At 43.9% G+C, this 27,154-nt stretch overlaps 1 protein-coding gene across 1 annotated transcript in view; it reads right to left on the bottom strand.

Annotated features, from left to right (window-relative positions):
- The window catches only part of WDR66 (WD repeat domain 66), a 428,322-nt gene extending 404,387 nt beyond the window's left edge, over positions 1-23,935 (bottom strand). Inside the window, exon 1 of the mRNA XM_030218324.1 lies at positions 22,130-23,935. Within this exon, the coding sequence (XP_030074184.1) occupies positions 22,130-23,935 (1,806 nt within the window). The remainder of the gene's footprint in view (positions 1-22,129) is intronic.
- Positions 23,936-27,154: the final 3,219 nt, after the last annotated feature.

Genomic DNA, 27,154 nt, shown 5'->3' with positions numbered 1-27,154 from the left:
GCAGCCGAGGACGGAGGTCTTGACGCTGTCGACGTCGACGCACTCAATACTCCCGGTGCCGATGCCGATGAAGAGCCCGAGAACAAAACGTTCCACTGGGCCAATCTCGCTACCCGAGTCCTTTTCTGTAAAAGGGCGCAAAGACTACAGGCCTGCGGGCGGTGCCCAGCCCCCAGACACTGAAGACACGACGCGTGCCTGTCAGTGAGCGAGATTACCCGGGCGCACTGGGTGCACTTCTTGAAGCCGCTGGGAGACTTCGATGACATGGGCGGAAAAATCACGCCGGCGAAATCAAAACTCGTAATTGCGGTAAGGCACCAAAAAGAGGGGGAGAAAAAATTCGACCCGAGGCCTCAAAAGGGCCTACCCCGAAAACAAAAAGAAACTTAACGGGGCAAAAACTGGAAATACAGGAAGGGGAAAAAGACCGAAAAGGCCTTCTTCCAAAATCCTTTTCCCTTTTTTTTTTTTTTTACTAGCGAAAAGTCCAAAAAAGACGCGCGAGGTCAACTTAAGGGGCGTGAACGGCGTAACACGACTGTACCGAGTGCGGACAAAAGAAGACTGACGAACACGAGCCGGTTTGGGCGGGAAGATGGCCACTCATGCGCGGTGCGCATCGGCGCGCGAGGACTAGCAAAGGCCTTTGCTAGGAAAGTGTTCCGATTGGAGGGGCTGCCGTGGACGTCACCCATCAGTGAGAACAAGCAGCCTGCTTGTCCTCGGAGAAACTCTTTTTGTGTATACCTTACCTTGATTTGTATCTGCCATTTTCAGGGCACAGACCGTAGAAGTCTGCCCAGCACTAGCCCCGCCTACCAACCACCAGCCCCGCCTCTCACCACCGGCACTGCCACCCAAACTTGTCTAAGCTTCTGAGGATCCATTCCTTCTGAACAGGATTCCTCTATGTTTATCCCACACATATTTGAATTCCGTTACTGTTTTCATCTCCACCACCTCCCGCAGGAGGGCATTCCAAGTATCCACCACTCTCCGTGAAAAAATACTTCCTGACATTTTTCTTGAGTCTCCCCCCTTCAATCTCATTTCATGTCCTCTAGTTCTACCGCCTTCACATCTACGGAAAAGGTTTGTTTGCAGATTAATACCTTTCAAATATTTGAACGTCTGTATCATATCACCCCTGTTTCTCCTTTCCTCCAGGGTATACATGTTCAGGTCAGCAAGTCTCTCCTCACACGTCTTGTAACGCAAATCCCATACCATTCTTGTAGCTTTTCTTTGCTCCGCTTCAATTCTTTTTACATTCTTAGCAAGATACAGCCTCCAAAACTGAACACAATACTCCAGGTGGGGCCTCACCAACGACTTTTTTTCTGCCGCACTAAAAAGTGGCCCAGCGTGCAACAATTTCACACGCCAAAACTAGCGCAGGCCACTTTTTACTGAAGCTTAGTAAAAGGGCCCCTTAGTTACTTATATAACTGTCCCAATATCTGTTTTTTTTGTTTATTATTATTTTATTATTTATTGCATTTGTATCCCACATTTTCCCACCTCTTTGCAGGCTCAATGTGGCTTACAATACATCGTGAGTAATGGAAGTATATTAGGAAAATACTACTACTACTACTACGTGACATTTCTAAAGCACTACTAGGGTTACGCAGCGCTGTACAATTTAACATAGAAGGACAGTCCCTGCTCAAAGGAGCTTACAATCTAAAGGACAAATGTACAGTCAGTCAAATAGGGGCAGTCTAGATTTCCTGAAAGGTATAAAGGTTAGGTGCCGAAAGCAACATTGAAGAGGTGGGCTTTGAGCAAGGATTTGAAGATGGGTAGGGAGGGGGCTTGGCGTAAGGGCTCAGGAAGTTTATTCCAAGCATAGGGTGAGGCGAGGCAGAAGGAGCGGAGCCTGGAGTTGGCGGTGGTGGAGAAGGGTACTGAGAGGAGGGATTTGTCCTGTGAGCGGAGGTTACGGGCGGGAACGTAAGGGGAAATGAAGGTAGAGAGGTAATGAGGGGCTGCAGACTGAGTGCATTTGTAGGTAAGAAGGAGAAGCTTGAACTGTATGCGGTATCTGATTGGAAGCCAGTGAAGTGACCTGAGAAGAGGGGTGATATGAGTATATCGGTTCAGGCAGAATATAAGATAGTTAGTTAGTGTTACAGCAGGATTTTTGGTAACATGATAGTGATAAGACATGGTAGTAGTATAACAAACAGATAGTGACAAACAGTTCAGAATTTATGTGGGGGAGTTTTGTATATTCACATTGGTTGATTTTTGTGATATGCCATTATTTTCACAAGATTTCTGAAGCCATCTTGACGGCAAGGTCCACTAATATATAATCATCATCCTATCACTCACTCAATGAAACCTAATACTTTCTGTTCCTAAGCGATCCCACATGCTTATCCCATGCCTTTTTAAATTCTGGAACAGTCCTCGACTCCACCACCTCCACTGGGAGGCTATTCCACGCCTCCACCACCCTTTCTGTGAAATAATACTTCCTTAGGTTACTCCTAAGCCTATTCCCTCTTAACTTTGTCATATGCCCCCTCATTCCAGAGCTCTCCTTCATTTGAAAAAGGCTCTCTTCCTGTACAAATCCCTCCTCTCAGTACCCTTCTCCACCACTGCCAACTATAGACTCCACCCTTTCTGCCTCGCCTCACCCTATGCTTGGAATAAACTCCCTGAGCCCATATGCCAAGCCCCCTCCCTACCCATCTTCAAATCCTTGCTCAAAGCCCACCTCTTCAATGTCGCTTTTGACACCTAACCATTGTACCTCTATCCAGGAAATCTAGACTGCCTCAATCTTGATTGACTGCACTTTTTGTCCTTTAGATTGTAAGCTCCTTTGAGCAGGGACTGTCCTTCTTTGTTAATTGTACAGCGCTGCACAACCCTGGTAGCGCTTTAGAAATATTAAATAGTAGTAGTAGTACATAAATGCCCTTGAGATATTTAAATGTTTCTATCATGTCTCCTCTCTCCCTCCTCTCTTCCAGCGTATACATGTTGAGGTTCATAAGCCTGTCCCTATAATTTTTGCATTCAAGACCGCTTACTAATTTCGTAGCCGCCCTCTGGACCGACTCCATCCCGTTTATATCTTTCCGTAGGTGCGGTCTGCAGAACTGCATACAGTACTCCAAATGAGGCCTCACCAGAGACTTATACAACGGCACTATCAACTCCTTTTTCCTGCTGGTCATGCCTCTCTTTATGCACCCAAGCATCCTTCTGGCTTTGGCCGTCATTTTTTCTACCTGTTTGAAAGCTTTAAGGTCATCAGACACAATCACCCCCAAGTCCCGCTCTTCCTTCGCACACTGAAGCACTACATCCCCTATACTGTACCGTTCCCTCAGATTTTTGCAACCCAAATGCATGACCTTGCATTTTTTGGGATTAAACCTTAGTTGTCAAATATCAGTCCATTCCTCTAGCTTCGCTAGGTCCTTCCTCATGTCATCCACACCCTCCAGGGTGTCCACCCTGTTGCAGAGTTTAGTATCATCCGCAAAGAGACAAACCTTACCAGACAGCCCTTCCACAATATCGCTCACAAAGACGTTAAAAAGAGCCGGCCCTAGGACCGATCCCTGCTGTACTCCACTGACGACCTCCTTTCCTCAGAGCAAGCTCCATTTACCACTACCCTCTGTCTCCTACCATTCAACCAATTTTTTACCCAATCAATTACTCTAGGACCCACACCGAGGGCACTCAATTTATTTATCAGTCGCCTGTGCGGAACTGTGTCAAAGGCTTTGCTGAAATCCAAGTATACCACATCAAGCGCCCCTCCCACAACCAACTGTTTGGTCACCCAGTCGAAGAAGACAGTCAGATTCGTCTGACACGACCTGCCACTAGTGAAGCCATGCTGCCTCGGGTCTCACATTCCATGTAGTTCAAGAAATGTCACAATCCTCCTTTTTAGAAGCGTTTCCATTAGCTTACTCACCACCGAGGTCAGACTGACAGGTCTGTAATTCCCAACCTCTTCCTTACTTCCACTCTTGTGCAAAGGAATCTCATCCGCCCTTCTCCAGTCCACCGGGACCACTCCAGTTTCTAAGGAAGCATTGAAGAGGTCCGTCAGCGGAGCTGACAGAACTTCTCCGAGTTCCTTAAGCACCCTCGGGTGTATCCCATCAGGCCCCATTGCTGTCTACTTTTAGTTTGGCAAGCTCCTCACGAACATAGTCCTCCGTAAACGGGTCTTGGTCTACCATACATCCATCCCCTTTAGCCTTTGTTTTCTGTAGCGCTAACTTCGGTCTTTCATTCGTTAACACCGAGCTAAAATAATCGTTAAGCAGTTCAGCTTTTTCCTTATCATCTTCCACATATCTTCCACTGGACAAGAGAAGGAAAAAGAGGAGGAGGCATAGCAATAATCTATAAATCTCAATTCACAGTCACAACAGCAGCAGAATCTATGCTTCCCCAACTTGAAATAGCCTCAGTCAGAATCAACCACCCCAACTTACATTAGGCATATTTTCAAAGCACTTAGCCTTCCAAAGTTCCATAGGTTTCTATGGAACTTTGGAAGGCTAAGTGCTTTGAAAATATGCCTGATTATCACCTAAACCTAATCCTATTTTACAGACCCCCGGGCAACTGGCAAGATTCACAAACACACTTTATGGATTTCATATCGAATACTTGCGTTTCCACCCAGGACCTTCTCATAGCAGGAGACATCAATCTTCACCTTGAAGATACTAACTCAAGCAATGTACATGAATGCAAGGACTTCCTCCAACTATGGGAGCTCCACTGGCCAAACATGCAACCCACCCATAACAAAGGACATACATTAGATATAATCACCCACAAATTCTCATCAGAACCTAATCTCACACTTAGAGATACAAAATGGACAGCCACACCATGGTCCGATCACTACAAAGCAAACCTTTCCTGCCACTGGAGAACAAAAAAGGCACAACAAAAACAAGAGCAAAAAACCTACACTACGAGAGGCAAAATAGACCCACTAACATTCTGGCAACAATTCTATACAGACAAATAGACAACACCTACAGACTCGCCCCAGTTTCTCCAAGAATGGGATAACAGTTGCAGAACAATACTAGACAACATAGCACCACTTCAAACCAGAACCTCACATAGGAAAAACTCAATACCATGGTTTAATGAAGAATTGAAAGTACTAAAAACACAGGTCAGAAGACTAGAAAGAGCATGGAGCAAGAAAAAAGATGAACAAACACTCAAAGACTGGAAACAGCTACAAATAAAATACAAATACACTATTAGACAAACTAAAAGAACGTACTACAAAACCATAGTAGGACCAAACTACAAGGATACACACAAACTCTTCTCACTGGTAAACAAATTCCTAAATACTACACCGGTTACCTCTAATAATATAAACACCCCATCCACAACCAATCTTGCGAACTACTTCAATGAAAAAATCATAAAGCTCCGACTCATGATACCTACCAATATCACTGAGTATACAAGCATCCTTGAATGTCTAGATCCAAAACCTGGGGAATACCCAGCAGATCGATCACGGACCAACTTTGACAAAATATCATTAGATGAAATCTCACAATGGCTCGGTAAATACGCCAAGTCACAATGCAAATTAGACATTTGCCCTACTAGCCTAATAAGAAAGACCTGCCCCCAAACAATTCAAAAAAGACCTCACAAATCATGTAAACCACAGGCTTCAAAATGGTCTCTTTCCCACGGATAAAGAAAATAAGATGATACCTTTTTTAATTGGACATAACTTAATACATTTCTTGATTAGTTTTCGAAGGTTGTCCTTCTTCGTCAGATCGGAAATAAGCAAATGTGAGCAGATAGTATATATAAGAGAAACATCAAAGCATTACTTTGACAGTCTGACAGAGTGGGAGGGTGGGGGTATGCATGGGGACATCAAAGCATTTCATTGATATTCTAACAGGATGGGTGTTGGTAGGTGAGAAACTTTGTCAGACTGTCAATGTAATGCTTTGATGTTTCTCTTATATATACTATCTGCTAACACATTTGCTTATTTCCAATCTGATGAAGGGCAACCTTCGAAAGCTAATCAAGAAATGTATTAAGTTATGTCCAATAAAAAAGGTATCATCTTATTTTCTTTTCCATGTTTTATTTTGTTTGATTTCTATTGATAACCTTTAAGAGTGGACTAACACGGCTACCACACCTCTCTACCACGGATAAAGGAAACATCTTACTTACTCCGCTGCCAAAAGATGCTAAGAAAAACACAATGGACCTAACCAATTATCGCCCAGTAGCATCTATCCCACTCATAACCAAACTCATGGAGAGCATAGTGACGAAACAACTCACTGAATACCTAAATAAACACTAAATTCTGCATGAGTCTCAATCAGGATTTCGGTCAAATCACAGCACCGAACCTGTACTAGTGTCCGCAATTAACTCATTCAAACAAGCAATTGCAACTGGGAACAACATACTACTCCTACAATTTGATATGTCTAGCGCCTTCGACATGGTTAATCATGGAATACTACTACACATACTAGAATACTTCGATGTTGGAGGTACAGTTCTCAAATGGCTCAAAGGATTCCTGACTATAAGAGCATACCAACTAACAGCGAACGCGGACATATCACCCCCATGGATACCTGAATGTGGAGCTCCCCAAGGATCCCCCCTCTCACCAACTCTCTTCAACCTAATGATGATACCTTTAGCCAAACTTCTAGCCAATCAAAACCTCAACCCCTACATATACGCAGATGATGTCACGATTTCCATCCCGTTCAAAAATGATCTAAACGAAATCACCAACGAGATCAACCAAAGCCTCCAAATCATGCACTCCTGGGCGGATGCATTCCAATTAAAACTCAACGCAGAAAAAAACACAATGTCTTGTACTCACCTCACAACACAACACAAACAAATTCTCCACCATAACCACACCATACTGTTCTCTACCCGTCTCACAACATCTAAAAATTCTTGGAGTTACCATTGATCGAAACCTCACACTTGATGCCCACGTGAAGAACACGACGAAAAAGATGTTCCACTCCATGTGGAAACTCAAAAGAGTAAAACCTTTCTTCCCGAGACACATCTTCCATACCCTGGTACAGTCAATGGTAATAAGTCATCTGGACTACTGCAATGCACTGTACGCTGGCTGCAAAGAACAGCCCATCAAAAAACTCCAAACAGCCCAGAATACCGCCGCTAGACTCATATTTGGAAAAACTAAATATGAAAGTGCAAAACCCCTAAGACAGAAGCTTCACTGGCTCCCACTCAAGGAATGCATTACGTTCAAGATCTGCACGATTGTACATAAAATCATTCACGCAGACGCCCCAATATACATGCTAAACCTTGTGGACCTGCTTCCCAGAAACGCCATAAGATCAGCTCGCAAATTTCTCAATCTGCACTTTCCCAGCTGTAAAGGACTAAAATACAAGCTGGTACACGCCACCACCTTCTCTTACATGAGCACGCAATTGTGGAACGCATTACCTACAGCCCTGAAAACTATTGACGAAATAACTAACTTTCTGAAATCTTTGAAGACACATCTCTTCAACAAAAGGCCTACAAAGAGAACCCATAACCTTACAAAACTACCTACCAGCGCACCCAGCTACTAAAGTCTACCTCTATACTATCCTGCCTAACACCCTTTCACTACCCTTTCTTAATCTTTGTACATTACGAATTGTATCTGACATCCTGTAATGACTATGTCATAACAAAACTCTGTAAGCCACATTGAGCCTGCAAATAGGTGGGAAAATGTGGGATACAAATGCAATAAATAAATATTTCTCTCCCTAAGCTTTGAGCCTCACAATGCTATTATGGCACTTCCTCTTGTCACTTACATATCTGAAAAAGGTCTTGTCCCCCACTTTCATAAGTATTTCAGGGGTCCTTTAACTAAGGACTCCACCCCAGCTATATGGCTCAAAACAGTGGGTTTCCTGATGAAGCTAATGCAAAACGGGTCCGTCGGGGCCACACAGTTTTGTGCCATACAGCTGGGGTGGTCATGCATCACACGGACACTACACTACTCAGATAAGTTTAATTTTCAACATTCGGTGATGTGTTTTTGCTGAGTAGTGCCTGATTAAGTGAATAATTATTTTGCTAAAAAAATATTTTAAAAAATTTAGGTTTTTGAGCTGTTTACTTTTTCACTGTAGGCAAAAAGAGCTGCAGAAAGAGTGGTGTGCTGTAATGCTTATTGCCACAGTACTATGAGTTATTTTTTCCTCCTTTTTTTAGTTTTTTTAGAGTGTTGTGTTTTCCTTCACTTTTTTGTTGAGCAGTTACTACAACTTTGACAAAATTATGTCACGCTATGCAGGTTCCTCCACTTGAACCAGCCACTTAGGGAATGCACAAAAAAAAGGTGGGAAGATGTTTCAGGGTGTGCTAATAAGCAATTAAACCTGAATTTTTTATAGTACTGCTGTTAAAATTACAATTTTAAAGTGCAGTATAAAAAAAAAGATTTTCATTTGTTGTTCAAAAGGCTTTATTGCGCATGACATTATCTGAAACCATTTTGAAACTCTTGTTTTTGACAAATTCTTCAATCAACAGAATTACAACCTAAGTTGTGTCAGATAAGTATTCTTTTTGTTTTAACCCTTCAACTTTTCCTCTATTTCTTTATATTTTCTTTAAGGATTGAATCTTTGTGTTATTTTTTAAACTTTCAAGTGTTTCATCTATCAGACCAGGATCACAGACTTTCCTCTCACCCCAGGTAAGTATGAGTGTATCACTCCTCCCCAGCTCTAAAAAAAAGTCCCCCCCCCCCCCCCCGTGTGATGCTTTCTTTCTCTCTAGTGTACTCTAGATAGCGGTCACTGCCAGGTGGGCGGTTTTCCCGCCCAATTGGGCGGTTTTCCGCGACCCGCTGCGGGAAATTTTTGTCCGCTGCGGGTCGCGGTTTTTTGGGCTATTTGGGGGGGTTTTCTGCTGTTTTTTTGTGCGGTTTTTCGGGCTGCAGGGGCGGGGCTAATGCCATTTTGGGCGGGGTTGATGACATTTTGGGTGGGGCTGACGTTTTGGGCGGGCTGATGATGGAGGAGGCGGGGCTGATGGCAGAGGCGGGGTTGATGATGGCGGGGGTGGAGCTGATGTCAGCAGAGGCGGGGTTGATGACGGCAGGGGTGGGGGTGTGAACATTTTGGCCGGGTTTGGGGACCGGGTAACTGGCAACACTCCAGGCTTTGACCATGCTTGCGAAGGACCCTTGTTGCTCCAGCAGTGTGATGCTTCTGTGCCGCCCACCTCTGGAACCTTGATTCCCTGGCTTTACAAACAACTTAAGGGAGAAAAACCCTCTTTCCAGAATCAGGTGCAATCTTTCTGGGTTAAGGCACTGTGGGGCTTTCTAACTAATATAAAATAAAAGATACTATAATTATTCTCCCTGCAGGGGACTATTCTGGCACAGATCTTCCTACTCTGCTGGAGCTTTGGATGTGGTCTCCGCCCACTCATTCAACACACAGCATGTCTCACTCAGTCACTGTAAATAAAAGCTTTCCCTCACTGCTTCAGTCAAACAGTAATCCAACAGACTTTTCCAGATAGATTTTGCTTCTAAATCAAGCTCACATGGCACAATGTACAGCCCCCTCACTGGTTATTTTTTTTCCACTCATTACTGTACATATCCTCGGCAGTAGTGCTACCCACACCCCCTGTTAACTCCCTTTTAAAAATAAAAGTGTACTTATCTCTCCTAATTTCTGCTTCTTTTAAGCTTCCCTAGTCACACAGCCTTTCTAAGATCACTCCCACCCTTCTCTGACAGTTTTTTCAAGCTTTTCTCTGCTCCAAGTCAGCAGAACCACTCACACATACATCCGCTCTTCTCCAAATCCAGGCTGAGCTCCTCCGGCAGCGCGGCAGCGGCGGCGGCAGCGGCAGCAGCAGCAGCAGCAGCTGTCCCACTGTCCCTCGGCCGCAACAACCAAACAGACGTTGTCCAGGCAACTGAGACTCACTGGGGCCACCTGACTCCTCTTAACCAATCAGCGGTCAGCACACGGAATTTTTTTTTCTTCACTTCATGGAACTCTGAACCCTGAGGAAATCTCTCCATTTTGAAAGCTATTTTCCCACTAACTTCAAGTGAAAAATAGATTTTTAAATAAAGTACAGTGAAAATTACATAAAAGTTTGCCAAAAATAACCCAGAAATCTATTGCTGATCAATATAATCTAGACCATCTTTTAAAAACGTTACACATTTTTGCACAATACTGAAACCTCTCAAAATTCTCAGAAAAGTTTTAAATAAATTCCCATTTTGCAGCCACAACTGATTGGACTCCAAAAATTTGCACTTTTTAAGGCTCCAGACCCTTTGCAGCATAACAGGCTGTTGCAAAATAACTCTCCTCTCGTGTGTCTGGGCAAAAAACTCTTTATTTGGGAGTCAATCCCCTTCTTATATACTCTATGAATATTCATGGATATTACATGTATTATCATTACTATTGGTTACATTTTGCTTACACAACCATGATCATGCATTGCTTACAAGAACAACTCTACATGAACAGCTCGTGAACCTGCTCAGGAATGTACAAACATCACCTGCTATTCTGCTACTTTCTCAGGAAAGAACAAAAACATCACATGCTAGATTCTCAGGAATATACAAAACATCATCTGCTGCCTGTATCCAAATACATTCTATCTACATCTCCACCTTTTTTTTTTTTTTTTTTTTTTTTTTTAATGAAATCTCCGTGGTGTGCCAGCTGGAGATGGAGGTGGAGATGTTTGTAATAGCTTATAAACATATTGAGCAGAGTGACGTGTTGGAGCGAATGGACGAGGAAAACATAAAGAAAAAAGGTTAGGAATGCATTGTATACAACAGCAAAAAATAGTGAAAACAAAAATACCAATGACTAAATACTGGATAATAGGGCGGAGCCAGGTCCAAGGGATCCATTGCCACAATTGATCCCATACATCAGAGAGTAGGTTATTATGAATAGTAATATGAGTAGTTAAATTCCGTAGGAAAGCTAATTGTTTGTCAATGGCCTTTGAATTGTCAGATAAATTAAAACAGCACATGTCCTGAAACTCTTCGCAACCATGATGGTTAAGTAATAAAAGATAATCAATGGCTGCTCGATTTTGTAAAACTCCATGACGTAATTGCTGTTGCTCAGCATTAAGTAACTAATAGCAGTGGAGGTTGCATTGATTGATTTAATTGCCCAACAGGCTAATTCACGAATATTTTTTGCATTTGCCGCTGCCAATGCAGGGACACCTATTAATGAAAATGCAAGTGCCAGATATTCAGTTTGACTCAGAAATTTAACATTATCATTGCAATTGGCAGCAAGGGTCATACGCTTGGATCGCATATGTGAGGAGTTAGAAAATAAAATATGTTTACTGGGAAGTACCATAGTGAGTCGACTTAGACAGCATGTAGTACCATCAGATATATTAGCTGGAATATAATTAAAGGTATACATTCCACATGACCAAAACCAGCCAGGGGGTAAATGAGTAAATTTATAAATATATGAAACATTTTCGTAGGAGCTACAATTTAACAAAGTTGGTCCAAAATTAACACAATTTGATCGGGTACAATTAACCATACGAGCACATGTCATATTGATACTAGCTATTTGATTGGTTCTCACATGCATTGCCAAAGTAGGCGGCAACAGGGTTTGTGTTCCCCAATTATGGTATTCATAAGAAGCATTTCGATAGGATGAATTAACAGGAAGCTGTGAATAAAACCAAGTATCATTTTGCATATCTTTAGGATCATGACATACTGGAATCAGGCAAGTTGCCAAAACTTCTCCAACTGCCTTTTGATGAGAAAGACAGAAATCAGTTTGGTTCAGTGAAATTGCAAACGCTTCCCAAATATTTTTTGTGGGAAGTAATTGTGACTGTCCACAAGGTATGTACAAACAACAACACAGTAGAAGCAATGTAATGGAATTAGCATTAAGCGCTGCAATAATAGCCACTACGAAGTTATCATCAGTCTTTTCAATATGAGCTTTTTCTAAAGTCTCTGTAGCTTGTTGACTCAAGGCTTTAATTTGTCCCCAAGTAACAGGAGCATTAGGTTGACGAGTCACTGACCGTTTGCGTGTTTGCATCTGCGGTCCTTGAAGGGTGAGTGTGAAATTGGGAATTGGGTTGTGAAGACCTTGATGCCACGACATGAGGTTTCACCCACTTTGCTGGAATCCACACCGGGCCAGAATCTGTTTGAACAGCAGCGTAACCACGACCCCAGGTAAGGAGAGGCACAGGGGAACTCCACTGATCAGAAGGTAGTTGTCGGTATATGACCAAAGGACGAGATAAAGGTGGGGCAGGAGTACGAAAATGTTGTTCAAATCTGGAAGAAAAAGTTTTTGTAGCAGGATTATTGATGAGATTGAGATGATTCAGTGTGTAAAGGATTTGTGCTAAGCATTCATCAATGCTTACTCTATGACGGAGAATACCGTCTTTTTTTGTAGTCAGATTACTTAAAGCAGTTTTCAGTGTGCGATTAGCACGTTCAACAATAGCTTGACCAGTGGAGTTATAGGGGATACCAAAAAGGTGCTCAATATGCCAGAGGGTCAGGAACTCCTGTAAGGAGGTGGAAGTATAAGCAGGGGCATTGTCTGTCTTGAGAGTTTTAGGAACACCCATGACCGCAAAAGCTTGGAGAAGATGAGAGCGGACATGAGATGTAGTTTCCCCTTTTTGTGCAGTGACCCACAAAAATCCAGAATGAGTATCAACAACCACATGAAGCTTAGACCATTGACCAAAAGGGGGAAAGTGAGTAACGTCCATTTGCCAGAGGCTATTAACTTCCAGACCACGAGGATTAACTCCAGGAAAAAAGGTAGTAGGAGCTGAAAAGGAACATTGTGGACAATTTTTGATAATAGCTCTAGCTTCTTCTAAAGAAATTTGAAACTGGCGAGCTAGGCTAGGTGCATTTTGATGATGAAGTTCATGACTGCAGTGTGCTGTGGAGAAAAAATGAAGATGGCGATCCGCTCGAGCATTCCCTTCAGACAGACCACCAGGAAAAGGTTGATGACTGCGGATATGACCTATAAAGAGAGAAGAAAGGCGATTCTCCAAGTAACCTTGGAGGGTTAACAGTAAAGCATAAAAAGAGGCATCCATTTTGAATGATACATAACTGTCGGGCATGCGACGGACAAGATTAGCACAATATTGACTGTCAACAATAAGATTCAGTGGTTGATCTGAAAATAAAGAGCCAGGATGATGGCAGCAAGCTCTGAACGTTGAGCAGAGGTTTGTGGAGAGGTAAATTTGACGTGCCATTTGTTCAGATTGTACCAAGTAACCACCCCACGAGTGGGACTACCATCTGTAAAGACGGTGAGAGCAGTAGGGAGTGGACGTAAAGAAATGGGATCATGAAGAGTGATTGGCAAAATGGATGTGCCCTGTATGCGAGGGTCTTTAGGATAGTGGCAATCTATAATACCAACATAAGTGGCTAAAATAAATTGCAAGTCGTCGGAGAACTGAATCATTTTTTCCCACTGCCACAAAGAATGAGGAATGATGAGTTTAAGAATGTCGAAACCAGTCATGAATGTTGCTCGCTCTCGAGCTTTAGTAATCAGCAAGGCTAGTTGCTGGGGCCATTGTGTAATAGTAGAATGGAGAGTATTCTGTAAATAGACCCATTCTATCAATTTCGGAGGAGTTGTATCTTGATATAAGACACCAAACGGTTGTCGGTGGGTGGGGTCTTTGAGAACGCAAAAACAAAAAAGGGCAAATGCATCTCGTCTATCTGTCCATTTTGTTTGTAAGATTTGATCCAATTGTGACAGAATTGTTTGTTGCGATGCAGTGAGTGTAATTAATTCAGCAGGTGTTTTATGACCTTTTAATGCGAGAAACAGGGGTTGTAAAAATTCTGTAGGAAGTTTCAAGTAGGGACGTAACCAATTGAGATTTCCTAAAATCTCTTGTAATTGATGTAATGTCGTGGGAGACTGTAAATTGAGATGAGGAGCGACAGGTTGGGCTGCAGCTTTAGTCATACGGAAACCTAGATATAAATAGGGTTCCTTTTCTTGAACCTTCTCTGAGGCAATTGTTAATCCTGAGGAGGCCAAGATAGAAATTAAAGTAGATTTCCAAGAAGGGGGAAGAGTTATCCCTGCAATTAGTATATCATCCATATAATGATATACCAAAAGTTGAGGGAAATAGGCACGAAATGGTTGCAAGGCTTGATGAACATAGTATTGACAAATAGTGGGTGAATTTAACATTCCCTGGGGCAAAACTTTCCAACAATACCTAGTAGTAGGGTGTGCATTATTGTAAACAGGTACAGTAAAAGCAAAGTATTTATAATCTTTTTCCTGGAGAGGAATTGAAAAAAAACAATCCTTCAGATCTATAATAGCTAATTGATAATCATAAGGAATCAAATTAGGATTTGGAATACCACATTGTAACGGGCCCATTGGTTCTAAAATCGCATTAATAGCTCGTAGGTCATGTAAAAATCTCCATTTTCCGGATTTTTTCTTGATCACAAATACCGGAGTATTATATGGAGAATTGGTAGGCTCAATGTGATTTAATTGTAATTGTTCTTCCACCAATTGATGTAAAATCAACAGTTTTTCTCTGGTAATCGGCCACTGCTCTACCCAAACAGGTTTGTCAGTTTTCCATTCCAAAGGAAGAGAAAAAGACATATTTATGAACTGTTAATCAGGTAGGATCAATGATGCATCTAATTGTTCCAAAAGGTCACGACCCCATAAATTAAAGGGTACTTGTAAAATACAGGGCTTAATATGTCCTAGAACCTTGGTATCGTTAGGATATGTAATAGATAACCATTGAGAACTTTGGGAGGCTGACTGAGTTCCCCCTATTCCTGTCACATGTGAAGTATCTTCAATGGGCCATTCCACAGGCCATTGTTTATAAGCTATGACAGAAACATCCGCCCCGGTATCTAATATACCAACAAAGGGCTTTTGTTGCAATAAAAATTGAGCAGTGGGTCGTGCATTAGAAACCGGTTTTAAAACTGCACTTACCTGTCGCGTAGATCCAAAGCCCCCTGTACGAGAGACAGTAGAAGGAATAGGTGCTGTAAAATATGGTAAAATAATTAATTGTGCCCACGAGTCCCCGGGAGAAATTGTTAAAGGTGATGAGGACCATACTTGAATTTTAACAATGCCTGTGTAATCAGCATCAATAACTCCAGGGATAACATGAATACCTGCCTTCGATGCAGAGGAGCGAGGTAATACTAAACCTACAGTAGCCGCTGGAATGGGTCCTTTAAAGGTAGTATTATATACCAAAACTTCATGAGGTAAGATGGCAGTTTTACATTCCGCTGCAATAAGGTCAATTCCTGCACTACCTTGTGTAGCAGTAGTACTATGAGCAAAAGACCCTTGCACTCCCTTTGGACCGAGGTTAGGAGTTAACCCGGAGCAAAGTTTTTTGGGGGTGGCGGTGTGGAATTAATTGGATTAGAGCGACATTGATTGGCCCAATGATATCCTTTTTGACATCGAGGACATTTTCGAGAAGGTCGAGAAGGTCCTTTTGCAAAGTTGGCACCCCCTCCTGGGGCTCTACACTGAGCTCGAAAATGTCCTGGTTTCTTACAATTAAAACACGTCCCCTGTGGCTTATTACCTTTTTGTATAGCTCCTGCTAACAAATTCATAGAATAACCATGAGTCCCCACATCTGCACATGCGCTCAATAAATCTGCTAAAGTAATTCCTGGGCGATGAGCTACAGTCTGCAATGCCTTTTTGCAATCTGAATTTGCATTTTCTTGGGCTAATTTAATCAATAACTCTGTTTGCGCATCAAGATTATCAATTTGCCTAGTTACAGCTTCCTGCAATCGATTAACAAATTGAAGGTAAGATTCGGTTGCACCCTGTTTAATTGATGCAAAAGATTTTGTTGGTTTATTCCCTTCTGGTGTTCTTTTAAATGCTCGCAAGATACAAGTGCCTATGGCTTGAAAACAGGTATCGTTTTGTTGAATTTGCATATCAAGGGTTGAAAATGGTCCCGATCCATAAATTTGATCAGGCACCAAATTAGTCCCAGTGATAAGTTGTGCTGCTTGCTTATATTCATTATCCCACACTACATATTGCGCAGGAGTTAACAGCATACGGAAAAGGTCTTTCCAATCTTTTGGAGTCATTAAGTAACCGTTACTAATCCCTTCTATCATGCCTTGAACAAATGAACTTTTTAAACCTGATTCTACGATAGCTCTACGTAATTCTCTCAAAACTTGATAAGGTAGAGCAGTCCATTCTGCATGATGTGTTTCGTTCCCTGCCTCTATTGTTGTAGTTCTAGTAACTGGGTATAAATTAGGATTAGGTTCCGAATTATCCCATAGATCATCGTTCCAAATGAATTCACCATTTTTTCGTGCTTGCTGTATACCTAATTGAATTAAACTAGGTCGTTCTACGCTCTTTGGTGTTTTGGTAATAATAACGCTATCATTAGCGTTGTTGTTTTGGATATTTTCAATTGGTTTATTAGGGGTAGTAGTAGTAAAGTCAGGAGTTTTGTTTTGCTCTTCCCTTCCCATATCGGTGGCCAGCCGACAAGAAGGAGGAGAAGGTGTAGGTCCAAGAGTCGCGGGAGGTAAAAGAGACCAGGTCTTGCCTGGCAATTTGTTGGATATATTTTCGTTAGTAATGCCTGTCAATCCAGAAGAGAGAATTACTATAGTAGAATATATCTCTCTCCAAGTCAATAATATAGGAGTCGAAACTCTAGGCTCTAAACGAAACTGCTGCCCTATCTTTTCCCATGTTTGAGGATCGAATGATCCCTTCTCTGGATACCAGGGACATTGACAAACTATTTCCTCAATTAAACGCTCTATATCTTTAAGAGTTATTGGATTTCGGGAGGAACCATATCTTTGCGTTATAGTATATAGCTCCTGTGCATGTTGTTTATGTGATGATGTTAAATTTCCCCCCATACTTACAGTGTTCCGTAGAAGGAATGGCGCGCTGACTGTTCCAGTCGTAGTAAGTACGTCACGTTTTCACCGATCACGTCGGGGTCACCAGATGTTGCAAAATAACTCTCCTCTCGTGTGTCTGGGCAAAAAACTCTTTATTTGGGAGTCAATCCCCTTCTTATATACTCTATGAATATTCATGGATATTACATGTATTATCATTACTATTGGTTACATTTTGCTTACACAACCATGATCATGCATTGCTTACAAGAACAACTCTACATGAACAGCTCGTGAACCTGCTCAGGAATGTACAAACATCACCTGCTATTCTGCTACTTTCTCAGGAAAGAACAAAAACATCACATGCTAGATTCTCAGGAATATACAAAACATCATCTGCTGCCTGTATCCAAATACATTCTATCTACAACAGGCAATAAAAAAAATATTTATTTTGTCAGGGTCTTTAACAACTGAGCCCGCATCCCAATTCCCAAAGGCTCTCAGACACCCTCCCCCCCCCCCCCCCCCCCAAAAAAAAATCTTTTTTAAAAATTGGCTCTCTGGAGTCTGAGCCACAAAACTCCAAAAACTGCCCAAATAAAAGATAAATAAATAAGTTTTAAAGTCAGGAGACCTCTTACCTGGCTCTCCTATGGCTGCCCCAACCAGCAAAACATCTCCGGACTGACACCACTTACTGCTGGCAACTGTTTGCGACCAAATGTGGCAGCCTGCCGGGCAGTGTTAAAAATCGAGGCCCCGGCTTCTCTAATGTGTACCAGAGCTCTGAATTAGGGTTACCATACATCTGGTTTTACTTGAATATGTCCTGTTTTTGAGGACACGGCTGGATAACCAGGCGGGTTTTGTCAGCCTGCCCGTTTGTCCGGATTTGCGGGCGGACAGGCAGGCGGGTGTCCTATCGTCCTATCACCTCTTTTACCTTAGTGTGATGCCCTGGTGGTCTAGTGACTTCGGGGCAGGAAAGAGCATGGCGCATCTGCAGACTGTCTTTCTCCTGGCACCGATTCAAATTGGCTCCCGAGAATTCAAGCGTTGGCCTTGCGAGACCTGCCGATGTCTCATTATTATCTCATTTGTACCCCATAGTTTCCCAACAGCGTCAGGCTCAATGTGGCTTACAACGCACCAAAGAGGCAGACGCCAATGTAGTAAAGTAAAACTAATACAGCAGAAAACCTACACAAGAAATAGTGGGGAGGATGAGGAAGGGACGGAAGGAGTAGGGAAACCAGGAGAGAGGAGGGCAGGGGTGTATCTGGACTCCGGCGGTAGGGGGGGCCAGAGACAGAGGGAGGGGCACATTTTAGCCCCCCCACCACCGACCTCCCCCCCCTCGGCATTGCCAGACGCCCCCCTGCTACCAACTACTCTCTCCACCCCCCCCTCCCGCCACCAACCCTCCCCCGCTGCCGTTGCTTACCTTTGCTGGCGGGGGACCCCAACCCCCGCCAGCCGAGGTCCACTTCCACCTGCCGCTGCCTTTAAAAATATTTCTTCAGCTGGTGGGGGACCCCAACCCCCGCCAGCCGACCCGAGGTCTTTAAAGTTCTTCTTCGTCCTCTGTGGTCGTGCTGCTGTTGAAAGCTGTTGAATCCAGTTCAGAGTCTGACGTCGCAGAATGTTGTACTTGCAGGACGCTCCTGCACGTACAACGTGCTGCGACGTCAGACTCCGAACTGGATTCAACAGCTTTCAACAGCAGCAAGGCCACGGAGGACGAAGAAGAGAAGAACTTTAAAGACCTCGGGTCAGCTGGTGGGGGTTGGGGTCCCCCGCCAGCTGAAGAAATATTTTTAAAGGCAGCGGCAGGTGGAAGCGGACCTCCACTGGCGGGGGTTGGGGTCCCCCGCCAGCAAAGGTAAGCAATGGCAGCGGGGGAGGGTTGACGGCAGTAGGGGGGTCCAGGGCAAAATATGCGGGGGCCCAGGCCCCTGTGGCCCCACGCAGATACGCCCCTGGAGGAGGGAAGGGTAAATATGTCCAAAAATTGTCTCTAGATTGATGTGTGTCCAGCAGAGGAGACACATGTTGAGTCCTTGGGATAAGCTTTTCCAAATAACAAGGTCTTAAGTTTACATATATTCAGGTACTTATTTTGTACCAGGGGCAATGGAGGCTTAAGTGACTTGCCCAGAGTCACAAGAAGCTGCAGTGGGAATTGAGCTCAGTTCCCCAGGATCAACATCCACTGCACGAACCACTAGGCTACTCCTCCACAAGGAAATATGGTCTGCCCCTTTTACTTCCCACTGTACTTCATGTTCTATGGACACCAAGTACAACATTTAACCAGTTCTTGGGTTTGGGAAACCACAACTTTTCCATCATTCTATGGTTGTGGAATCTGCACTATGAAAACATAAGAGCTCTAGAACTCACTCCAATTTTCCACAAGGAAAAATTTAAAATTTCTGGATCTTATTGATATCAATAGAAATCAAACAAAATAAAAAATGGAAAAGAAAATAAGATGATACCTTTTTTATTGGGCATAACTTATATTTAAATCTGTTTATTAATTTACAAAGTAAACATGGAAGAAAACATTTTGCAGTACATAAAAATCTGCAGCAAACTCTTCAATGCAAAGCAAAACAATACAGTGCAAAGGCAAAGGGCCCTCTCTCTGATGGCCCCATTCCTATACCTCCGGCATCTAGGAAGGCCCACTAAATGAGCATTTCCTGCTGCTGATCTTTACTGCTGCGCTCAAGCGACCGATGTAATAGCTTGATGTAATGCATAAGAAAGCTGTCATATAAAAGTAGGTGCCTGTTAGCAACCTTGGTACATCGGACTATAATGCTGAGATTTCGATCAGATCTAGTTTACATCGCTTTCCAGAGCAGAGGGAACATTGTCTATCCCCCAACCTGGGCCTTGGAACTGCATTCCTAGGTTTATATACTTTGAACTTAATGTACTCCAATTCTCCCTTCCCTCCCCCCCCCCACCCCCCACCCTCACCACCCATTCCCAGGTAGGCTCATCTGTAACGGGAGTAACCGCAATAGACTCCAACAGATCCTGTGGTAGCTAGCTGGAGTTAACGAGCAGACTTCTCCCACGTGGGCTTAACATCTGTAAGTAAGGAGACCAAATTTGAAGGAAGCGCTGTCTACGTTTAACTGAGGTTTTGGACTCTCGAGCTTCCCAAGAGGCCAGGAGGTGGACCTGGTTCCTCCAGTGCCAATAGGCGGGTGCCTCCGGGGAAGTCCAATATTGCATAATGCATTTACGAGCCACCAAACACAGCTTCCTACCTAGAAGAATCGCCGGTGCTCTATTGGGGGCAAAAGCCCTGGGCTGGTCTATCAAAAATTGCCTCTCAGTACCCTGGACTTTAACACCTAATCGTATCAAAAAACCCCGGACACGTTGCCAGAATGTCCGTATCTTAGGACATTTCCAAAGGGCATGGTAAAACGTGCCTGGTCCCTCAGCGCATTTAGAACAGATATCACTCTCTGACCTCTGCATGTGGGCTAGCTGTACTTTGGACATGTATCCCCGTAATATAACTCTATACCCACATTCTCTCAATCTTTCGTCCGTAACTAATTGTCTAATCCCTTTCAATGAGGCCACTATATCCCAAGATGCCAATGAAGTCTCAAGGTCCTGTTCCCATTTGATTTTAATTTTCTCATACTGTTGCATTGGCCTCTTACGGGTCAGGGCCCCATATAAATCAGATATCGCATGTCTTTCCGTCGCTAGTTCCCTAAAGAACTCCTGTATCTTGACTCCTAAGCGACCTCTCAAAGCTTCCTGAGGCATTGCCTGCACATAGTGCTGAATTTGTAAATAAGCAAAATGATTTCCCCAATCAGACCCTATCTTCTCTTTTAAGACAGCAAATGGCAATAAATCCCCCCTCTCCAATAGTAGATGTTCCAGATTTTTAATACCTCGCTGCCCCCAGCTTTTAAATATTGGGTTGTCTATCCCCGCTTCAAATGCTGCATTCCCCACAATCGGGATTTGATCTGAAATATTTGGATGTCCCCCTAATTGTCCAGCCCACCACTGCCATGTTAAGCGGAGAGGATGAAGCAATACACTTTTCCTCAAATGTGGGGGTATTTCAGTACGGGGTAAGTGGAATAGTGCAATCATGTCATGTGGTGCCAGGCAAGCTTGTTCGAAGTGTGTAGGCGTATAGTATTGTGTTAAGTCAAGCCAATCTCTCACGTGTCGTAACAGGCAGGCTTGGTTATATAGAAACAGGTCTGGAAACCCTATACCCCCTTGTTTCCAGCCCCCCACCAGCAAGCCCTGCTGTAGCTTTGCTTTTTTGCCGGCCCAACAGAACTGACTGCACAAACGATTTACACATTTCAGATCTGTCTTCGTTAGGCGTATGGGCAAGGTTTGTAAGGCATATAGCCAGCGCGGAAAAATCACCATCTGTATCAAGTGAATCCTACCCATCAAGGACAGTGGTAAACCCCTCCAAGAGTCCAGTTTTTCCCTAGTGTAATCTAAGAGGGCATTAATGTTTAATCGATGTAATTCTATTGTTTGCATTGTAAGTCGGATTCCAAGGTATTTAAAAGAGCGATTTGCCCAACGCAAAGGAAACTCGTCTCCCCAATCCTCTTTGCCCACTGTTGGGGATGCCAACGCCTCAGACTTATCCAAGTTGATCTTAAAGCCTGAATAGTCTCCGTATTCCTGAAACGTCTCCAGCAGCGTCTCTAAAGATATCCTCGGGGAGGTCAAGTGAACCAAAAGGTCGTCTGCGAAAGCTGCAATTTTAAATGTCTGTGTGCCCATTCTCACTCCTTTGATCAAGGGATTTGCCATAATGTCTCGAATAAGGGGGTCTAACACCAATACAAAAAGGAGGGGGGATAGGGGGCAACCTTGCCTAGTCCCTCTACAAATAGGAAAGCCCGGCGAAGCTACCCCATTGACCCATATCGAGGCGCTTGGGTTGGCGTATAAGGTTTGAATTGCCTCAATAAATCTGCCGGAAAAGCCATAACTTTCCAATGTGTCAAAAAGAAATGTCCAATGTACCTTATCAAAGGCCTTTTCGGCATCAAAGCTAATCAACAAAGACGCCAAGCCCTTGCGTTCCCCATGTTCTAGCGAAGCTAAAATCGCCCTCAGATTTTTGCTTACAGCTCGACCTCCCACAAAGCCCACTTGGCTCTCATGTACCAGACGGGGCAGTATTCTAGCCAATCTATTTGCCAAAATTTTTGCCATCAACTTAGTGTCATAGTTCAACAGAGATATGGGTCGGTATGATGCCGGCTCCAATGTGTCTCTCCCTGGTTTAGGTAGGACTATTATTTGTGCTCTGTTCAAGTCAGATGGCATTGCTTTCTGATCTATCATTTGATTTAAAAATTTGGCTAAATCCGGAACAATGACCTCTCCCATCATTTTATAGAATTCAGCCCTTAGACCGTCCGGTCCTGGGGCCTTTAACAAAGGGCTCTGTGTTATGACCATATTCACCTCTTCTTCCGTAAATGGTTGATTAAGTTGTTCTCGCTCTCGCTGGGTAAGCCTAGGGAGGTTAAGGTTAGTTAAGTACATCTGGCTTACTAGACCCTCTTCCTCTGGGGGGGCATAAAGATTTTTATAGAAGGTCTGAAAGATATTACAGATATCCCTGTCTGCGGTTTTAAGGCCTCCTCCCGTCCCTCGAAGGGCCAAAATATGATTAGTTCCCCCTTTTTGTTTAAGAAGCTTGGCCAGCAATTTGCCTGCTTTGTTACCATGTTTATAAAGCATGTATCGATAATAAATGTGCGATTTGCGTGCTCGTCTATGTAAAAGTTCATTCAGTGCTGATTGTAAGTCCAACACCTGTTGTTTGTCATCTGCCGCATGTGTGTCCCCAAACCGCATCCTCGCATGACAAAGCTGTTTGCTCAGCCGCAATATCTGCCTATCTCTGGTGATCCGGACATAATGTACATGGCTAATAATTTCCCCCTGAAGCACGGCTTTTGCGGCTTCCCAGAATAAGACCGGGTCATTCTGATGTTCATGGTTCTGTGTCGCGTAATCCACCCAGCTGGCCTGCAAACGCCCCTTTAGGACGAGGTCTGTATAGAACTCTATGGGGAATTGCCACCTGCTGTCTCTTTGGACCTGGCCTCGTGGTTTCCACTCCACATGGACCCATGCATGATCAGATATCACATAGGGCCCTATCTCTGCCTTTGTAATTTCCCCAAACATCTGGCTAGAAACCAGAACATAGTCAATACGTGATTGTGTCGAGTGAGCCCGGGACAGATGTGTGTAATCCCTCATTCCCGGATGAAGCACCCTCCAGACATCTGTCAGGTCTAATAGTTGGCTCATCTTCAGTAGGCCTCTATTATTATAATAGGTCGTGGAATTACCTGATACTGATTTATCTAGTGAGGGGTCCCAGACTGCATTAAAATCTCCCCCTATTATGAGCTCTGTGTGTGGTTGCTTAAGGAGGAAGTTAATTATCGTTTGGAAAAATTTTTTGTCGTAGTTATTAGGAGCATAAATATTACCAATGAGCACTTTTTGCTTACCCACCGTGGCCTCCATTATAACATATCTTCCCAAGGCATCTACTAAGAGAGGGCGCATCTCCAGGGCTACGCCTTTACGAATCAGAATGGCCACTCCACCTTTTTTCCCCTGCGCATGCGCCGCTACACACTTGTCTACCCACCACGTGCTGAGTTTGGCATGTTCTATCTGCGACAAGTGCGTCTCTTGTAGCAGTGCAATGTCTATGTGTTGTCTATTTAATTGTTGCAAAATCTTGGAGCGCTTTATGGGTGAATTTATCCCACCTACAGTCCAAGTTACAATGTTTACCATACCTCTAGTGTGAATAAAATGACATGTATTTCAAAAAACTGCGGTAGTTGTGAGAGGGGACATCCCAGCCTCTGTCCCCTCCCCTTTGGTCTCTGCCAACTACTAGTTGGTTAGCATCCTGAGCATGTAACCCCAGCCCGACTCCATCCATCATCAACTCCAGCCTTTCTATCTGTCTCCCATCATGGCAAATATACAAAGGGACCTGTCTCTCCGCGGTCACTCCCCTCTCCCAGAGACCAAGATCCAATCCTACCCCTTCCCTTCCCATTCCCTCCCTCCCCCCCCTCCCTATCCCAATTCCTCCCCCCCCCTCTCCCCAAACCCTTAAATCTGGACCCACTTGCTGGGACCATAACTTCCTATGTCTCTCCCTCCTCCCCCCAGAAGCCTCTTACCCGATCCAACTATTCCCCGGACAGGATCTTAAAGAAACCTATTTGTTACATCTTCTATTAAACATTTCTATGTTAATCAGAGCCTATTAACCTTCTGAACCATACAAAATTAACCTTTAAACATAACCCGTAGCCAAACTCTCCACATACTTCTCACACATAGCACATCTCTTTAGATCAGTTCGTGCGCCCGTGGGCGCCCGTTTGTATACCAACTCTCCATATCATAGTCCATCCATGTTCTGGTCTGTCTTCATCTGCTGGCAGCTCCGTTCCTTTTTCAACCGTCCTCAAGCATGTCTATTTCCAGCTGCTTTAAAATTTCTTGGGCGGCTGTTGCTGTTTCATATGTCTTAGTGGTTCCCTTATAGGTGACACGCAGTTTTGCAGGGTACTGCAGCGCAAATCTTATTTTCTTCTGGAACAGCTTAGAGCATATCTCCGAAAATTGGCGCCGTTTTGCTGCTACACCAGCAGAATAGTCCTGAAAACATCTAATTGTCGCACCTTCAAAGACCAGGGGGTTCCCCGTTCTGAGCCTTTGCAAGATTTCTTGCTTTTGGGCATAGTCCAGAAATCTCAAGATGATTACTCTTGGCCTACTGGCTCCTGCACCTTTCTGTCCTAGTCGATGGGCTCTCTCAATGCGAAGTGGCCCCAGTGCTTCTGGGAGTTGTAGTTCTTTATACATCCAATTAGCCAAAAAGGTCTCCAGGCCCCGTTCCGGGATACTCTCCGGGAGCCCCACCAGGCGAACGTTGTTCCTTCTCGATCTATTTTCTAGATCCTCCACTTTATTTTCCAGTGCCCTCAGCTGATTTTGCATCTGGTTTTGCGACCCTTCGACCACCGCGACACGGTCTTCCACTTCAGAGACTCGCGTTTGAAATGCTATACAGTCTTTCGACAGCTCCATGAGCTGCGTCTGTACTCGCTCTAATTTAGCGTCTATAGGGGCTAACCGGCGATCTAGTAGGTCTTCCATCACCGTCCTCATTTCTGCTGTGATTTCGGCTATCCATGCCGATGCGACCGACGGTCCGGGCGGGCTTGCAGGCGGCGCCATTTTTTCTTCTCCTACCCTGCCAACGGAGTCTGTCTTTTGAGCCGGTTTTCGCCGCCATTTCGATGTCAGGAAACGTAGAAAGGTAATCGCCAGACCTTTAACTCCTTGCTCCGCGATCTTTGGAGAATTGTAGTCAACTTTATATGCTTTTTAAGGCTCTAGGGGGAAGGTAGGAGCCGGAGAGATTTTCCTTTCAACCTCTCGCGGTCATGACGTCACCGGAAGTCCTATTGGGCATAACTTAATACATTTCTTGATTAGCTTTCGAAGGTTGCCCTTCTTCGTCAGATCGGAAATAAGCAAATGTGCTAGCTGACAGTGTATATAAGTGAAAACATTCAAGCATTACTATGACAGTCTGACAGGGTGGGAGGATGGGGGTGGGTAGGAGGTATGCATGGGGACATCAAAGCATATCAGGATGGGTGTGGATAGGTGAGGGGTGGGGTGATCAACAGAGACATACAGCTTTATGGTTTATAATGGGCTAGGAACCAGGGGCGTAGCCAGACACCCAATTTTGGGTGGGCCTGGGCCCAAGATGGGTGGGCAGAAGAACTATGCCTTGTCCAACAAGTGATTTGGTCTCTCCCTCGCTCGCCTGCATGCCATATGGTCTCTCAAATATCCCCCTCCCCTGCATACCTTGTAAATAGCAGATTTCACCGGCAGCGAGCAGCAGCTAATACACACTGCTCAAGTTGGCCCACAGCCTTCCCTCTGATGCAACCTCCTGTTTCCGCATAGGTGGGAATACATCAGAGGGAAGGCTGTGGGCCAGTGCAAGCAGTATGTATCAGTCGCTGCTCGCTGCAGGCTAAGATCTGCTACTTAAAAGGTATGCAGGCAGGACAGTTTTTGGGAGTTTTCGGCTAGTGGGGCTTGGGGATCCCTGCTAGCCACATCATAGGTATGTAGCTACTGGGTGGGCCTGAGCCCAAAGTGGATGGGCCTGGGCCCACCCGGGCCCACCCTTGGATACGCCACTGCTAGGAACCCCAGATCCTTGTTAAGTCCTTTCTGTTGGGTGTTAAAATATTCAATCATTCTGACTTCAAAGGTCTTACGTTCTTGTATGGTTTTAAAGTTACCTTTCAGGATTCTCACTGTGAAGTCACTGGTACAGTGTCCTGGTCCTGTAAAATGCTGACCAACAGGTGTGGGAACCCTACTGGCACCAGTATTGTTCATGTGTTATTGACAAATGCATATTCCAAAATTCAATGCTTAGCACTAGAATTGCTGTGCATCATTTTACTATGACACAATATCTGCCAGATTCTATTTATTGTGCATAGTATTCCACGCTAAAATCTAACTTAATTGACTTAAGAAGCCCATCAGCATTGTTAACAGCACTTAACAAACAACATTTAGCACTAATTGGCAATAATTAGAATTTACATACATAACTTGCTAAGCGTATTCTGTAATGAACTGTGCCTAAATTCTAAAGCGTGCAGTTAAAAAGGGGCATGGCCATGGGTGTTTCATGGACATTCCAAAATGTATGCGCATTGTTATGGAATATGGCCCAGTCTGCGTAAATCTACACATAGGGATTTACATCACATTTTTGTTGGTGTAAATGGAAGCACGTAGTTTTAGGCACTGGGATATCAACTAAGCGTATTCTATATACCGCGCCTTAATCTTATAGTCTAAATGTTTTCTGTGCGGATTTTTTAAGTGTCATATATAGAATCTGGCCCTATACGTATAAAGTTCTTGACAGACTGAAACCTATGACTGAAG

The sequence above is a fragment of the Microcaecilia unicolor genome, chromosome 11 (genome assembly GCF_901765095.1).
Source record: "Microcaecilia unicolor chromosome 11, aMicUni1.1, whole genome shotgun sequence".
Lineage (NCBI taxonomy): Eukaryota > Metazoa > Chordata > Amphibia > Gymnophiona > Siphonopidae > Microcaecilia > Microcaecilia unicolor.
This window is presented reverse-complemented; position numbering and strand designations above follow the sequence as displayed.